Source organism: Bubalus kerabau, chromosome 6, assembly GCF_029407905.1.
Source record: "Bubalus kerabau isolate K-KA32 ecotype Philippines breed swamp buffalo chromosome 6, PCC_UOA_SB_1v2, whole genome shotgun sequence".
Taxonomy (NCBI): Eukaryota; Metazoa; Chordata; class Mammalia; order Artiodactyla; family Bovidae; genus Bubalus; species Bubalus kerabau.
Genome location: NC_073629.1, coordinates 51,957,469 through 51,972,887, shown reverse-complemented (window position 1 = coordinate 51,972,887; position 15,419 = coordinate 51,957,469). Strand labels below are relative to the sequence as shown.

Sequence of the window (15,419 nt, the reverse complement as noted above, 5' to 3'; positions counted from 1 at the left end):
GAAATGCTGGTAGCAACCTCCTTAACTGGTTGGTCCTGATCTGCAGAGCACTGTTTTGTTGAATCCAGCTTAGGATTTTAGTATTGTTTTACTCTAGGAAAGTCTTATCAGCACTGAATCTCATTTTCCTCATTTGTAAAGTAGAAACTTGCATTTAACCTTAGTTCCCTTTCATTTTAATGTTTTAACAGTTCTAAGTCAGTCACTGCTGCTATAGTTGAAAGTTTTCTGGGTAAGAAATGTCTCATTTATAAAAATGATGAAAATTAAAAATATCAGCATAAGCCTAGGGAAATTTATACTACCTTTTAGGGAAGTCTGTCTCATTTAAGAGTTTAGAATAAAAGTTACTGACTTTAGTTAGAATTCTTTAGTCTTGTAGAAGGCTGATAAAGGACTGAATTAAAGTTTTTATATTATGAATACAAACCAAGAATATTTTATAGTATGTCTCAAACAACTTGAAATCTACATATTCAGAGACACCATGATCTTACCATTTGTCAGTAGAATGTTAAATTTGACTCAGTTTGGTTTTTCTTACATTGTTATGAAAAGTAATATTAATCTATCCACCAGATTCTAAAATACTAAAGCCTATATTATCTCCTAAAATTTATCAAATATTACTTTGTGCCATAATAAACTCACTTCCTCCTTAGTAAAAATGTATAAAGCAGCTTAGGAAAAATTTAGACAAATTCATGAATTCTAGCTCCATATTTCCATTGAGGCTTTGGAGTCAGAAAGGGTCTTAGAGGGTTTGTGTTCCCTTGTTTTCCTTATTAAGGTAAAACTATCTGGAGTGTGTCTTTAATGTCGTGGACAGCAGCAGTGCTTTACACAGAGAGGCTCCTGATGCCCTGTCAGAGACAAAACATTGACCTAGATGGCCTGGGTATGACACAGTGTGAGGCTTCTCATGTTGTGAGTTAGAAAATTCTCATACACTTGGTGGCCAGAACCAGACCACATACAGTTTTGTTCGTAAGACAGCATGCTCCTTCAGGTAGTAGTACTATATAGTTACATTTATAAATCCTGTGGTTAACTGGAGGCTCTGACAAGTCTTTGAAGAAGGGAATCTTCTAAAATTGTAATTAAAAAATAAGGAGTTAAAGCTAAGGAGGAAGGACAAATGTTTAGAATCAAAGTTTGATTTAAAAGATGAAATTGGGGTAAATGGTTAATGCTGACAGAGCTGAAAGCGCCATCATGTGGCCCAGCGTAGGGGGTTTTCACACATATTTCTTGGCAATAAACACAGTATAATCTCAGAGGTGCGGAAGCCAAAAACCTCTGCAGAACAACTTCTATAACCTCTTCCTGAACAGTCACCTCTGTTGCTTGGTAGACAGAATAAAAACTTTCTGAAACAGCTTTTAACATATTTGAAAAATTCCCACCACAGGAGGGAATTGCAGTCTGCTTCTTCTGTTGGTTTATTTATAATACAAATATTCTAAGTGATATATACAAACACACATCAAGGTCTTTTGGTGTGCTTTTTCTAGTTTTAGACTTACTTTGGTAAAGTTACAGTTAATCATCTGATTTATAATTTAGTGAAAATAATATGTTTATGGAGAACCAGCTTAAAAGTATTCTTTAACATGGTTATTTATTTTTAAAGTTGAAATTATCTCGATTAAATGTCTCAGGACAACATGAAGGGAATGGAAGGTACCTAGATTGAAGAGAAATGGTATTTTTAACAAAAAGCTTTTGAATTTCATCTAAAACAGATAGAAAAGAAAGTAATGTGACTTGGTGCCTTGTTTCTAAAACAGCTCATAGGAAAAACAAACCGAAGTTTTATATGGAATCTTTTGTTCAATACCTCATTAAACTCAATTTTAGTTTATTTTAGTGTCAGGTACCTCTCTACCTTTTATATATTGGAAATCAGAGTATTAAGTTCATTCCTAAAGCATCTAGAAACAATGTTCAACATAGTTTTCTTTACATGAAGTCAGAAAACTGAAATAACAGAGAGGAAAATAATGAACTATATTGAATTCTTGTGGGAGGGGTTATGTAAAGATGGTTTCATCACAACTTTGGGGGTTCCTTTTTCTGGCTTTAATTAGAGGCAACATGTTAGAACTTAGACTTTGAAAGACCTAAAGTCAAATCTTACTGCTTGAGACATGTAGTGATCTTGGGAACCCCCTTAAGGATCACTTTACCCCTCCGAGCTTCAGTTTCCTCATCTATAAAAGTAAAGGTGCAAGTTATGTGAGGATCAAATAATATAATATATGAACCCACGTAGCAGAAAGTGTGGGAGAATGAAAAAGTCCTGGAGATGGGTGGTGATGGTTGTGCAATAATGTAAATGTGCTTAATACCACTGGACTGTTGCTAAAAACAGGTTAAATGGTCAGTTTTATGTTATATATATATATATTTTTTAACCACAATTTTTTAAAACATTTACCGCATAAAAAGCACTCAGTATATGCTAATTTCCTCATTCATTAGAGATTGAATTTTCTTTTAATTCTTAGTGTTTTTCTCAAAAAATATCAAGTTGCAATTCTGGAGATGTCTCATAGGACTACTTAAATTATCTTCATGATTTAGAATAATGTGTACATTTGTATTACCCTTGATTCAGCCATACTTGGACCTTATTCTTATTTGGAACTATTCTGCCTCCAAGATCTTGAAATAAGAGCTTCCCGTCTCTGACCACAACCTCTCTCTCATCTACAGCTGTCACTCCTGAGTGTGCTTTGTGACCTCATTTTGACCTCCTGTCTCTACCTTAGCTCTATTCTTCTAGGGTGGCAGACCCTCATTTAATTTGTTTTCTTGAGCTCCATGGTAAGCGGTTGTAATATCATCCTCTCAAACAACCCCAGATTCTTTCTCCCTTAGCCTTCAACCATGTCCACCTTCCCAAAATTCAGTCATCCTTTTTTTTTCCCCCCTGTTCCTCAAGATTATTGGGTAAAGGTCTCAAATAAGACCATTAGCACTTTAGATAAGCTGTCTCATTTCAATCCTCACACCATACTAGGGAAGTATTGGTACCCATTTTATGGATGGTGAAACTGAGGCTTTAGCGACTCAAGAACACTTGGCTCATATATATAGATTTGGGATTTAAATCCAGATGTATCTGGCACCAAAGCCTACACTCCTGTGGCCGTGTTCCAGTTGATTCTGTCTAGTCTCAACAGTGTGCTCACATGTTTATTCTTTCTTAATGACTATGATACATTCAGACCTTTTCTCTCCTTAAATGTTGAAGCCCCACACCCCCAACTCCTAGTATATATAACTTAACACTTAAGTGAAATGACTGAGGACATCCACTAGAATCTCCATTATTTTCTTCATATACTATATCATTTCTCTGCCTCCTCATTGCTAGTATAGTACCTTGTATGTTACCGATTCTATTCTCCTCTCACCAAGGCCTTGCTTTATGATTTATTCCTATTTTCTTCCTCTTTCAAACCCTTCCTTTTATTCTAATTCTTCTTCCTCTACTCTAAAAAGGAAAAAAAAATCTGAAAATTATTCTTTAGATTTAGCAGCCCTATGGTAATTTGTGATCTTAGCAAGAGTCATTTTAGTAAAGTAATGCATACATACAGATGTCAGGAGGTAGAGGGCTGAGGACTGAATAGGAGATAATGGAATTGGAAGTGATGAGTGTAGACTTCTTTAAAGAAGTCTGTCAGTGAAAGGGGAGAGAGGTGTATGGCTCAAGGACAGAGTTGTTTTCTATGTGTGTGTATATGTGTGTTAGTTTTTTTTAAGAAATAGGCTAGATTTAACCTTGGTAACTTACCAAAAGAGAAAAAAGGGAGAGGTTTGTGGAAGTTCAAAAGGGAGGAGATGTATGTATACCTCTGGCTGATTCATGTTGAGGTTTGACAGAAAACAACAAAACTCTGTAAACCAATTATCCTTCAATTAAAAATTTTTTTAAAAATTTAAAAAGAAATTAACAACCGGTCCAGAAATAAAAAGTGGAAAGGGAAAAAAAACCTCCCTGTAAAATCCATAGGATTCACCTCAAACGCCTTTACGTATAAACTTTATTGTTCTTTAGAGGCACAGCTGAATCTGAAGCTTGTCATCATTGGCTCAGCAGGAAGTTTTTCTTTCTTCTCTTAATTTCCTGTAGCAACTCATATCTCTCTCACGGTACTTATTACATATTCTGTTGAATTATACGATGCAAGAGTGTAGTTCTTGTGAGCCATGCTGGCTGGGTTTGATACCTGGGTTTACCACTTACTAGCTGTGTGACTTTCTGCACGCTGCTTAGTCTTTCAGTATTCAGTCTTTTTATCTGTAACGTGGGATGATAGTAGTAGCCACATCATTCTCATGAGGATGCTGCTGCTAAGTCGCTTCAGTCGTGTCCGACTCTGTGCGACCCCATGGACGGCAGCCCACCAGGCTCCCCCGTCCCTGGGATTGTCCAGGCAAGAACACTGGAGTGGGTTGCCATTTCCTTCTCCAATGCATGAAAGTGAAAAGTGAAAGTGAAGTCGCTCAGTTGTGTCTGACTCTGCGACCCCATGGACTGCAGCCTACCAGGCTCCTGCGTCCATGGGATTTTCCAGGCAAGAGTACTGGAGTGGGGTGCCATTGCCTTCTCCTCTCATGAGGATGGTTACTTGTAAATCTCTTAGAATGTGCATTTTCCTCCTACTAAATTGTAATGTCCTTAAAAATAGGAACTTATTCTTTGTATTATTTAACATACCCAGAATAGTCCACATGTATAATATTTCAGAATTTTATTTTTGGAGGAATTTGTTGAATGATGGAATATACCCTGTATTTACAGGTTAGCCATTTAGTTAGAATAAGAATCTAGTTGAGAATCACTGTCTATACACATTTTTTTTCCCTACACTGATACTCAGATCCCGGTGTAGTAACAAATGCCAGACAGCTGCATGGTACTGGACCTTGATAATTTTAGCCTAGAAGACTCGGTCGAGGATGTGGGATAGGAAGAGTGAGAAAACTACAAATGGAAGTGGGAGGAAGTAGTCAACAGGCAATAAAACACTCTGTTGTAGACGTTAGCATATTATTTAGTATGCTAAAAAAGCTCTTAATGGGAGTTATAAATATCCACTGAAGTAGTCAAGACTTGTCACCATCCAAGCAGTGTCATTTGTTTTCTTTGAGTAACACCAAACCAAGGTAACTCCTGTGACTAGAGTTTTCATGAGTGGGAAGAAGCAGGGTAAACAGGATAATTTGGATGATTGCAGAAGGACACGCCTTGATTGGCTGAAGGACTAAGGAAAGGAAAAAACAGATTAAATTTTTATTCTCAGGGAACTCTCTGATTATTGCCTTATTTTGTCTTCTGAATTTTTTATTATTGGTCTTGGGGGAATTTCTGAACTGTAGGGGAATCTCTAGAACAGGAATGTATGCTGATGGGTGGTTCTTAGATGTTTAATGGGAAAGAATGCCTTAATCAGCTAGCAGTGCCTCCCATAACTAAGGAGAGGATTGCCAATGAATCCATCCCCTGCAGTGCCTTGTATGCTAAACAAAAGATGAATGGATTATCTAGGCAATAGGTATATGATTGATGCTGTGATGTTTAATTATATAGAAAAATACTTGCAACTCTGATGTTTTTGATTGGCAGCCTTTAAATGTCATAACTGAAATGACTTCTGGTTCCATATATCCATTTAGTTTCGCTTTTTAAAACAGAAATTCTTGGCACTATTACCTTAATTGCAGCCCTATTTTTCCTTTTAAATGGAGTTTATGTTCAGTGACTTAGTTTCTCTTTAGTGCACATCTGTTTCCTTGTATGTACTCTTTTTTTTTTTTTCCTATTAAGCAATTTTAGAGTCACAGCAAAATGGAGAGGAAGACACAGAGATTTTCCCATAAAGCCCCTGCCCACACACATGCCTAACTTCCCCTACTATCAGTATCCCCCATCAAAGTGAGCATACATAGATGAGCCTACATTGACACATCATTATCACCCACACCCATGGTTTACACTAGGGCTCACTCTTGGTATTGAACCATTTGGGGTTTGGACAGATGTATAATAACTTGAAGGTACCGTTACACTATCATACAGAGTAGTTCTATAGCCGTAAAAATCCTTTGTGTTCTACCTGTTCATCTCCTACTCTCAAACTTCTATAACCCCTTATCTTTTTACCGTCCCAGTGGTTATACCTTTTCCAGAATGTCATATAGTTGGAGTCCTATATAGTATGTAGCCTTTTCAAACTGGATTCTGTCACTTAACACATTTAATTTTTTCCCTGTTTTTTCATAATTTGATGGCTCTTTTCTTCTTAGCACTGAATAAAATTTCATTGTCTGAATTTACTATAGAATTTATCCATTTACCTACTGAAGAATGTCCTGGTTGCTTCCAAGTTTTGACATATGAATAGAGCTACTGTAAGCATAGCATACAGGTTTTTGTGTAGACATAAGTTTTCAACTCCTTTGGATAAATACCACGGTGTATGATTTTGGATTGTGTGGTAAAGAGTATGTTTAGTTTCTGTAAGATGTCTCCAAGATGTCTTCCAAAGTGACTGTACCATTTTGCATTCCCACCAGCAATGAATGAGAGTTTCTTTTTCTTCACATCCTTACCAGTATTTGATAGTGTTAGTGCTCTGTCTGGATTTTGGCTATACTAATAGGTGTTCAGTAATATCTCATTATTTTATTTGCACTTCTGATGTCACACGAGGTAGGGCGTCTTTTCATATGCTTGTGTGCCATCTGTATATCTTCTTTGGGGAGCTCTTTGGTGCATGTCTTAGTCTGTTCAGGCTGGTACAACAAAAGGGCATGGACTGGGTAGCTTATAAACAAGAAGAATTTCTTCTCACAGCTATAGAGATTTTAAATCTGAGATCAGGGTGCCAGTGTGATTGGGTGAGGGCCTCTTCTGGGTTGAAGACTTGTGGTTTTGTCCTCATGTGGTAGGATGGAAAGGGATTTCTTTGGCCTCACTTATAAAGACACTAATCCCATTGGAGAAAGATTTTCCCCTGTGACCTAATCACTTCCAAAGGGCTCACCTCCTGATACTGTCACACTGAGTTAGGATTTAACATATGAATTTGGTGATGAGGGGACACAAACATTCAGACCTTTTGATCTTATTGATGGTCTGAATTTTGGTTATTCTTAAAGATGTATAGTGATGTCTCTTTGTTTTGTTTGTTTTTCCATTATTTTTTAAATTTGCATTTCCCTGATGAACTGTGGTGTAGAACATCTTTTCATATACTTATTTATCATCTGTTTATCTTCTTTGGTGAGGTATCTGTTAAGGTCTTGGGCCCATGTTTTAATTGAGTTTGTTTTCTTGTTGAGTTTTAAGTGTGCTTTGATATTTTGGATAACAGTCTTTTATTAAATTTGTGTTTTGCAAATGTTTTCTCCTAGTCTGTGTCTTATATTTTTATTCTCTTGACAGTATTTTTCACAGAACAGAAACTTTTAATAAAAAGTCTGACTCATCAATTCTTTTTTCATGGATCATGCCTTTGGTGTGTATCTAGAAAGTCATCTAGGTTTTCTCCTGTGTAATCTTCTAGGAGTTTTACAGTTTTGCATCTTACGTTTAGGTCTGTAATCCATTTTGAGTTAATTTTTGTGAAGAGTATTAGGTCTCTGTCTAGAATAATTTTTTTGCATGTGGAACATCATTTTTTGAAACAACTATATTTTCTCCATTGTGTTATCTTTACTCCTTTGTTAAAAATCAATTGACTGTATCCATGTGGGATGCTTCTGGCCTCTCTGTTTTTTTCCACTGATCTTTTTTGTCTCTTCTTTCACCAGTGCCACACTGCCCTGTCTTGATTACTGTAGCTTTATAGTAAGTCTTGGAGTCAGGAAGTGTCCTTCTCCAACTTTGTTCTTCTTCAGTATTGTGTTAGCTATTCTGGGTCTTTGCCTCTCCATAAAAACTTCAGGATCAGTTTGTCGATATCCATAAAATAATTTGCTGGGATTTTGATTGGGGTTGCATTGAATCTGTAGATCAAGTTGAGAAGAACTGACTCCTTGACAATACTGAATCTGTTGGTAAATATGTAGAATGCTGATCCATTTATTTACTTCTTCTTTGAATATGTAGTTTTTAGAATGTACTTTTTCTGAGTACTTCTGTAGTATTTTACAGAGTTTTCATGTTCTCTTGAACTCATTTGCTGTTGTATTTGTTCCTTTTGTACTTGGCTTTGTAAGAACTTTTTCCTCCTGTTTTTGATATCCTTGATGCCTAGCTAAATGTGATTTTGATATTACAAGGCAAAACTTTCCTAGAGTTAAACCACCTGACCTACATACCTCACAACAATGGTGCAGTACAACTGCTTTATCAATTAAGGCAAAAAATCTTACTGACCATATAAACAAAATACAGGAGAATTATAATAATCTCTGCCCTCAACAAGCTTGTAGTCTAGTTAAGAAACTAGACTTAAACATATGAAAAGCAAGACACTTAAGATAAAATTTCTGTATTAGGTCATAGAAGAGTACATGATTAATGTGTATTAACTGTCAAGACAATGACGACTAAAATTTAGAGAAGGGAGAGATTTACTTTAGCAGGTTAGTCAGGGAAACTCTTGGGCTTGTGGAACTTAGTCCAGAAATATGAGAAAATTTTGGACAAAAAAGATTAATCCAGATTTCTTGTGGATGAGTTTTACAATATGTTGTCATTTAATTTTTTTTCTTAAAAATTTTTATATGAACTGTTTCCTTTTTGTTATATTTTCTGTCCAAAGTGGTTATAATGAACCACCTTCAAAGTGGTTATAATGAACCACATATCAGGTGCTTTCAATTTTTTATTCCTGTGTTCTTGTCACAGACATCCTGATTTTCAGCTGCTACAGGACGGACAAAGGTATGGTTGAATCAGTATCACTTACCTTCTGTATATTCATGTTAATAGAAACATTAAGAGTAAACCAGGTGATATGAACTCTTGGACTTCCTGTGCTGGTGCATTATGTAAGTGCCCATTCTAGCCCACACAAAGAAATATTTGCCTTGTACAGCTTTTTTTCTTTTGTGATGGTAAGATGATGTGTTTGATCTGTATGATTTACTGTACAGCTGTTCCTACCAAGGAAGTCTAATTGAACCTGTTGAAATACGACCCAAATACAGCTCCCATCTGAAATACTGTGCTTCTTTGTCAACCAAATTGTGCCAATTACATTTGTTGAAAGGTTTTTATAGCCTTATTTTGTAGAATTTCAAACATTAATGTATCAGCTATTTAATTATTTGAAAGAGTGTTTAAAGCATTAATAGAAATTCCAAGTTGTATTTTTTCCTAAACTTTCCTAGTGACATTGCTTGCCCAGCCACGATCTTCTCTCAAAACATACCCTTTTATCTTCCAGAGTAAATTTTCCTGGTTATTAATCACTACCTTAGTTATATGGAATTGAGCACAAGCTAGATACTCTTTAATTGATATAAATCTTCAATTTATGGGTTTGAAATAGTATAGAAGAATGTAATTACCTTACAATTCCGAGAGAAAGTGTACATGAAAATTCAGTTATTCTAAGTTTTTTGAAATTGTACTTCAGTTACAGTAGACCATGACTGTCTAGGCTAAATTCTAACTTTAAAAATGTTACCTGATACTGAATAAACTTACTATCTTTTTTTCTCCATTTCTATCCAGAACCTTGTTTTCAACTCTGCTTTTATTCTTCTTTTATACTTTCCCCAAGCATGCTTTTTTGTTGCTGAATTACTTTATTTCACTTTAAAAACCTTTTTAAAAATTGCAATAGCCAGTTTTTGGAGAGCAGTTTACAGAAAAATTGTGTGAAAAGTAGAGATTTCCTATATACCCTTTCACGACTCTCCCAGTACTTCTTGACCCAGAAATCCTTCCCATCCTGACCTTTTAAAGTTCTCATTTGTGCATTTGCTTAAGGGTAATTGATCTCCTCCCCTCATCTTTCTTATTTGTATAGACAACACTTCTCTTTGCCTTTACTCATTCATATTTTTTAATCTTTTATAAACCTAATCTAAAAATTAAAGTAACATAGTCAAAGGGAAAACTGTTGTCTTTAATTATTATCCTTGTGTCTTAATTCTGGACTTTCAAGTATCTTTCATTGATTAATGTTGATTTGCCAACTTTTTCTTTTGCTATGACTTTCTTATATTTTTCATTTAATGCAATTTTCTACATAACTATCAGCCAGAATTGGAAAATGCGTAAACATCTTTTTTTAAATATTCAAAATCTGAACAGAGTTCCTACAGTATTTTTTTTTTTTTTTTTAAGAAACCAGTAATGAAGTTATCAGAAACCTTAAAAGAAAAAAAAAAAAACCTATGGCTTCATTACAGAATTGGAGTGAGCAAAATTCAAAATAATTCAATGGGATGAAATTATTGAGTGTTAGTTTGTGGGATTTTGTTTGCGGATATGGTTTGATTCCTTGTTTTGTTTTTCTTCTTTTTGCTCAACTCTTAAAACACTTTTAAAATAATTAAGGAGAAAAGATAAGGGAAGAAGATGGAAAGAGAACTATATCAGATATGATGTAGAGAAATTACAGAATTATAGCTTTCTTCTGAAATGTGTGTGTGTGTATATATAGGCCTAGGTAAATATTAGCCTATAAATAAAGCCTTGCCTAGGGAATAAAATTTTTATCTTGAAAGTTACAAAGTACAAATTCTCTGGGACATTTTGTTTCTGTGTTACAGTTTTTATTTCTTTCTCTCAACAGTGGTCCTTCTGGAGAAGAAATACAGTTATGCAGCAAAGCCATTAAAACATCAGATATTGACAGTCCTGGCCATTTTGAGAAGCATTATGAATCTAGTTCTTCTAGCACTCATAGTGATAGTAGCAGTGATAATGAGCAAGACTTTGTTTCCTCCATTCTACCAGGAAACAGACCAAATGCAACAAGGCCACAGCTGCACAAGAAAAGCATAATGAAAAAGAAAGCTGGTCAAAAAGTTAACTCTCAACCTGAAAGCAAAGAGCAAACAGTAGTAGATGTCATTGAGCAGTTAGGCAATTGCAGATTAGATAATCAGGAGAAAGCTACTGCTTGTGAACTTCCTTTACAGAATGTAAATACACAGATTTCTTCAAATAGTTCTCTGCAAAAAAAATTAGAAGCTTCAGAAATTTCTGATATTAAATACAGTAGTTCAAAAGTAACTCTTGTAGGCATAAGTAAGAAAAGTGCTGAGCATTTTAAGAGGAAATTTGCCAAATCAAACCAAGTTTCTGGGTCAGCTTCCAGTTCATTGCAGGTGTGCCCTGAAATTGCAAAGGCAAACTTACTTAAAGCCCTGAAAGAGACTTTGATTGAGTGGAAGACAGAAGAAACTTTGAGGTTTTTGTATGGCCAGAAGTATGCATCTGTATGTCTAAAATCCTCCTCAACCCCTCTGGTTAAAGAAGAACTTGATGAAGATGATACGACCTCTGACCCAGGTAGTCATTCTCCTGCCTTGCAGGAGTTGAACAGCTTGGATGAGTCTTTACCATTTAGAGCCTCAGATACAGCCATTAAACCACTGCCAAGTTATGAGAACTTGAAAAAAGAAACTGAAACATTAAATTTAAGGATCAGGGAGTTTTATAGAGGACGATATGTTTTGAATGAAGAAACCACCAAATCACAAGACTCAGAAGAGGTATGTCTTAATGACAATTTTTTTTTTTAATATTGATTTATTTGGCTGCACCAGGTCTTAGCTGCGGCATGTAGGATCTTCAGTCTTTGTTGTGGTGTGCGGGGATCTTTTTTTATTAGTTGGCAGCATGCAAACTCATAGTTGTAGCATATGGGATCTAGGTCCCTCACAAGGGATCGAACCCAGCCCCACTGAATTGGAAGTGTGGAGTCCTAGCCACTGGACCACAAGGGAAGTCCTTTAATGATTTTTATTTTTCCATACTGCTAATACATGGAACAATCACCATAGTAAATCTTGGAGCAGGAAGAAAAGTACTGAAAGAATTTAAGAAAGAAGCGTCCCTTAATCATTTGGTTTAAAATGCCATCTCCAGTATTGACATTGAAAGTGAAAGTCGCTCAGTCGTGTCTGACTCTTTGTGACCCCATGACTATACAGTCCATGGAATTCTCCAGGCCAGAATACTGGAGTGGGTAGCCTTTCCCTTTTTCAGGGGATCTTCCCAACCAAGGGATCCCACATTGCAGGCAGATTGTTTACCAGCTGAGCCACAAGGGAAGCCCAAGAATACTGACGTGGGTAGCCTATCCCATTTCCAGCAGATCTTCCCAACCCAAAAATCGAACCGGGGTCTCCTGCATTGCAGGCAGATTCTTTACCAACTGAGCTATCAGGGAAGCCCAGTATTAGCATTATTATTTTCAAAATAAGTTTGTCCTAGAAAATTTTCATGAATATTTAACCTTGTTTCGCTAATGTAGAAATAGCCTAGAATTGTGGGACAAAGTTTTCTTTAAAACCTAGTTTTCATAGACTGTCTAGACTCTGAAAAGACTTTTTTCTTTGTTGGTGTATATGCTTTCAGATTTCTACATAGGTTGTGTATCTTTGTGTTTTATTTCCAGTGGGACTCTGGACGTTTATGGGAGTAAATTTGTGAATTGAATAGTGAAATATTTGGTTAGTATTTGGAAAGCATGCTCACTTAAAATATGAATGAAAATGACTTAGTAAAGGAGATGTATTGGGAAAATAGAGGACATAGGAGAAAATGGAAAAAGCACATTTGGGTAAACCTATGCTATGCTAAGTCACTTGAGTCGTGTCCGACTCTGTGCGACCCCATAGACGGCAGCCCACCAGGCTCCCCCGTCCCTGGGATTCTCCAGGCAAGAACACTGGAGTGGGCTGCCATTTCCTTCTCCAATGCATAAAAGTGAAAAGTGAAAGTGAAGTCGCTCAGTTGTGTCCGACTCTTAGCGATCCCATGGGTTGCAGCCTAACAGGCTCCTCTGTCCGTGGGATTTTCCAAGCACGAGTACTGGAGTGGGGTGCCATTGCCTTCTCCGTGGGTGAACCTAGATTTGATTATCTGCTCTGTCATTTACAGCTGTATAAAAACTTAGTCTCTTGAGTCTAATTGCTTATCTGTAAATGGGATTATAAATGGCTTCCCTTGCTCAAGTGTTATGAGTTTTAAAAGTAATGAATATAAAACGTTTATCACAGTACCTGACATACAATTGGTACTCAGTTATATGTAAGTAGTTATATGTAGAAAGTGATGTATGCCACTGAGATTTAACGGGATAATATTTCAATTATCCTATTTTGGTTGATGTGTAGTTTGGGAAATGAAGTAATTTGACATGAAGACAAATAGGTGATAACCTTGTTGTTAGCACAGAAGTTTGTTACTAAAGATTTCTGAGTAAATATGGCTATAAATTAAATGACACCTTGGAGATTTAAAACGAGAGTAAAAGTAATAAAGTAAAAAATTTAGAAATTTCTTATATTTGTATAGAATGTTACCTACCCCAACAGTTTACTTGTATTATTAGACAGCAGCCATAAATTTTACATGAAGCTTGGAAAAACATTGATCTCTGTTATTCAGTTATATATTCTTTTATGCCTATATCATTTTTATGCTTATAAGCCTTAAGAAGAAAAAATTAATCCCTAAATTTGACTGCTTCTGTTTTTAAACCTCTTTCACTAAAAGTGAAAGTGAAGTAGCTCAGTCATGTCCAACTCTTAGAGACCCCATGGACTGCAGCCTACCAGGCTCCTCCATCCATGGGATTTTCCAGGCAAGAGTACTGGAGTGGGGTGCCACTGCCTTCTCTGAGAAAGAAAGTGAAGTCACTCAGTTGTGTCCGACTCTTTGTGACCCCATGGACTGTAGCCCACGAGGCTATAACACGGACTCGAAGTGTACAGCTCATTGCATTATCATAAGTGAATATACCAGTGTAATCACTACCCAGGCTACAAAATTTGAGTAAACCAGAAGCTCAAGTATGTCTCCTACAAATCATTACATCTTTCCAGAGTTAATGACTATCATAATAACATAGTTTTCCCAATTTTGAACTGTATGTAAATAAATTAACTCTGTATATAATTTATTTTATGCAACATTGTGCTATATGTACTAAATCACTTCAGTCATGTCTGACTCTCTGCAGCCCCATGGACTGTAACCCACCAGGCTCCTCTGTGCATGGGATTCTCCAGGCAGGAACAATGGATTGGTTTGCCATGCCCTTCTCTAGGGATCTTCCCCACCTAGGGATTGAGCCTGCATCTCTTATATCTCCTGCACTGGCAGGCGGGTTCTCTACCACAAGGCTTCCCTTGTGGCTCAGACAGTAAAGCGTCTGTCTACAGTGCAGGAGACCCAGGTTCAATCCCTGGGTCGGGAAGTTCCCCTGGAGAAGGAAATGGCAACCCACTCCAGTGTTCTTGCCTGGAAAATCCCATGGACAGAGGAGCCCAGTAGGCTACAGTCCATGGGGTCGCAAAAAGTCGGACACGACTGAGCAACTTCACTTCACTTCTTCTCTACCACTAGCGCCACCTGGGAAGCCCTTGGAAATTCCCTGGCAGTCCAGTGATTGGGACTTGGCACTTTCACTGCAAGGGCCAGCATTCGATCCCTGGTTGAGGAACTAAGATCCCACAAGCCACACAGTGTAGCCAAAAAAAAAAAAAAAAAACCAGTATGTATGTTTGTGTTGCATATAGTTGTAATTCATAGTTTTATTGCCATTTGGTATTCTATTATATAAATATATCACAATTTATTAATGTTAATGAGTAGGCTGTTTCCAGTTTGGGAAACTATTAAGAACTATGCTGTTATGAACTTTTCTTGTATATATATATATATATCTCTCAATGTATATGCATTTCTGTTGGGTATATATCTAGGACTAGAATTTCTGTGTCATAATGTATGCATATATGCAACTGTACTAGTTAATGCCAAACAGTTTTCCAAAATGGTTCTGCTTTGTATTTTCTGCTATCTATGACAGTTTCCATGATTCTGCATTCTCACCAATACTTGATATTGTTACTTTTCACCATTCTGATGGTATTGCTTTTAGGTTATAGTACATTTCTCTGACCATTGAGTTGAGCACTGTTTCTTCTGCTTATTGGCCATTTGGATAGTTTGTTTTGTGACATACCCGTTCTTGTCCTTTTTTCTATTCATCTGTTTGAATATGGGGTGCTGGGGAGGGAGAGTTCTTGTTGATTTGTAGGAATTCTGTGTGCAGAATTCAAACCCATTTTTGTGTATTACAAATATCTTCCACTGAGATTTTCCTTTTCATTTTTATTAACGGTGTCTTGAACCCAGTTTATTAATTGTTCCCGTAGTGACTTCTTTAAGAAATCTTTTCTTAGCTTGGATTATTTCGTCT

General features: G+C 36.5%; 1 protein-coding gene across 2 annotated transcripts in view; it reads left to right on the top strand.

Moving 5' to 3' along the window:
• Positions 1-15,419, top strand: part of RPAP2 (RNA polymerase II associated protein 2) — an 83,750-nt gene that overhangs the window by 19,308 nt on the left and 49,023 nt on the right. The window contains exons 7-8 of one of the 2 annotated variants that reach the window (XM_055585158.1): positions 8,873-8,908; positions 10,773-11,697. In XM_055585158.1, the coding sequence (XP_055441133.1) occupies positions 8,873-8,908; positions 10,773-11,697 (961 nt within the window). Of the gene's footprint in view, positions 1-8,811; positions 8,909-10,772; positions 11,698-15,419 lie in introns of both variants that reach the window. The other variant, XM_055585159.1, reaches the window with a different exon arrangement.